The sequence below is a fragment of the Limulus polyphemus genome, unplaced genomic scaffold (assembly GCF_000517525.1).
Source record: "Limulus polyphemus unplaced genomic scaffold, Limulus_polyphemus-2.1.2 Scaffold1458, whole genome shotgun sequence".
In the NCBI taxonomy this organism is placed as follows: Eukaryota; Metazoa; Arthropoda; class Merostomata; order Xiphosura; family Limulidae; genus Limulus; species Limulus polyphemus.
The window spans coordinates 136,993-139,533 of NW_013667068.1; the positions used below are offsets into that span (position 1 = coordinate 136,993).

Here is a 2,541-nt window from a genome sequence, read left to right on the forward strand (position 1 = left end):
TTGAGAGACTGCTGAGCTCCTGCCTGCTATGTGACGTTAAATTTGTCACGTGCGCGTTGTGACGTAAATTGGTTTTCCAACAACTTCAGTATTGATTGTGGCATCGTTCGTTGCTTTGTTGCGTCGTTAGTAAAGCAGACTGGTACTGTAACTTCGTAAGTCATATTCTTTTTGTAAAATTGAGTTAATGTAGATCTTATTAAAAAGTGTACAAATTTAGTAGTAAAGAATTAGATACAGTGCTGTTCTGTACAATGAACAGTATAGTAAATGAACTTGAGCTTATGGTTCCAGAATTTGTAAAATACTTCTAGGACCAGTAATATACATTATAAATATGATGCTAATAGTAATACTATCATGCTACTAGTTACTAGTGCTAGTACTGAGTAGTACTAGTGTGTGTAATATAAACTAGTATTCGTAGGCTTTATACTCTGTTTATTTTTAGTATTATGAGATTATAAGAGCTTATGAGTAAAAGTAAAGAAGAACGTATAACAATTTGAACCACACTTACTACTAATACTATATCCAGTGCCTATGAGGCCTTTCGTTAATACCATGTCTCGCAGGCTGGCTTTAATACGACATTCATAGGTGTTATTAGTACTGTTAATTAAGATTTAAGCTACTTGCAGAAAGCTTAAGGATGACTTGGAATAAGAAGTTTAATTAAGAAAATAGTCTCGCTGTATGAGCTCTTAATTTCGTTTTGTATGATTCTCAGAATATAGCATTCCAAAATTTATTGATGAAATTGTATAGAAAGTAATGATAAGTAGTTTTAAAATTGTATTTATTTTCTAACATTTGTAAGTTGAGACATTATTATTGCTGTCTTATAGGTGTTTTAATTTAGAGAAAATTAGTTATATCTTGCACTTGTAATGGAAAATTTTAAACCTTTGTTGCCTTTTTTTATTGTAATCTACAATTTGTCTGTATTTAACTTTTTCAGATTAAATAACAATGGCTCACTTTAACTACTTGAGTGTGGAGGAGCAGGACAAGTTACGACAGACAGCCAACGCCATTGTTGCCCCTGGCAAGGGTATCTTGGCTGCAGATGAAAGCACCTGTAAGTTTCGTGTATTTCGCTCAGTTAACATTGATTTTATTCAGTATTTTATGGCAGTGTTTTTGTAGCAAAAAAGTTAGGTGGGTATAATTGGTTAACTACAGTCTGAAGGTAACAAAAATCGGAGTCCAATTTTTCCATTTTTTTTATCATACAGTTTGATTACTCAATAAATGTCTGTTTCTTCTGTTTTGTTTGATTACTTAAGATGAAAATGTGTAGCAATGTGTCTTTACTGTTTTACTTCATAGTTTAGTTACTCAAAGTTACAATAAACGTCTCAGTTTTAGATTCTGTTTTACTTCTCAGTTAGGTTAGTGTTTCTTTAACAGTCACATAAGTACATTTATAAGCAACGTCAGTGTATTAATGTAAGTTTGGTGACATTTACACATATTAATGTCTCTGTCGTGTATTTAAATATGAAGCAGTTTTTATGACCAGTTCATGTGTTTTTAATGCAAGTGGAAAAGAAATACATAGCCAGGATAAGGAAATTTGTTTCCAAGAAAGTCTTAAAATGCCCTTGTAAAGGTTAAGCACGTTTTGGCATTTAGCCATTTGATATTGAGGAAAGCAGGGTAGCTAACTGTGCTAATAACAGCTGCAGAAAGGGAAGAGTAAAAAAAACTGCTCCTGGGGGCTATTAATAGCATAAAACAAAGTTGTATTCTAGAGGGCACTGTGACTCTGAACAAGGACTTCAGTAAAATGTGGTCTGAAAGTTTTGTCTGCTGATGTCAAGGTCAAATAACTAAAAGAAAATTAACTTCCTTCAGAGTTTTTTTTTTTAAAGCTGAAAATGAGAACATTATAGAGTTTAACAACCATATAAGGGTCTTGTAAATCTCCAGTATCTTCAAGTTTTGTTTTCTTATACACACAAAGTGAGTTTAAAGTATTAACAAATGGGGGAAGTGGAAGAAAAACAATTACTTATTGATAAGTATCTCTAAACACTTTATCTTCTTTAGACAGGAAAGTATCATTATAAAGAGAAAAAAAATGTATTCAGTGATTCATTGTTTGTTCTGCTGTATGAAGAGAAATGTGTAGAGATCAAAGTATTGCAAACGAAATGACACTTGATAAAATAAAAAAACTAAATACATTTTCTCTTATGTAGTGATTCAACTACTTGGATAAATATATCACTTTTATTGATAGTTATATCATGAGCATGTGTTATTAACTGAATAATGTAAATATATAACTGAAGAGTGAATTTTTTTTGTATTGTGTCTACTTATATATATTAGTCATTCTGTATTTCAGACCATGTATTGTTTTACTAAAAGTGAAATTTAAGAATAATCAGATTCATTGAAACTTAATTGTGCTGTTTCTTACTATTTTACATTTATCAGTTTTGACAAGCACTTACTATTTTACTTTTATCAGATATGACAAACACTAACTATTTTACTTTTATCAGTTTTGACAAGCACTTACTATTTTAC

At 30.9% G+C, this 2,541-nt stretch overlaps 1 protein-coding gene across 1 annotated transcript in view; it reads left to right on the forward strand.

Annotated features, from left to right (window-relative positions):
• Window positions 1-2,541, forward strand: part of LOC106463669 (fructose-bisphosphate aldolase-like) — a 9,508-nt gene continuing 6,967 nt past the window's right edge. Inside the window, exons 1-2 of the mRNA XM_013923725.2 lie at window positions 1-155; window positions 962-1,092. Of these exons, the coding sequence (XP_013779179.1) occupies window positions 973-1,092 (120 nt within the window). The 5' untranslated portion in view covers window positions 1-155; window positions 962-972. The remainder of the gene's footprint in view (window positions 156-961; window positions 1,093-2,541) is intronic.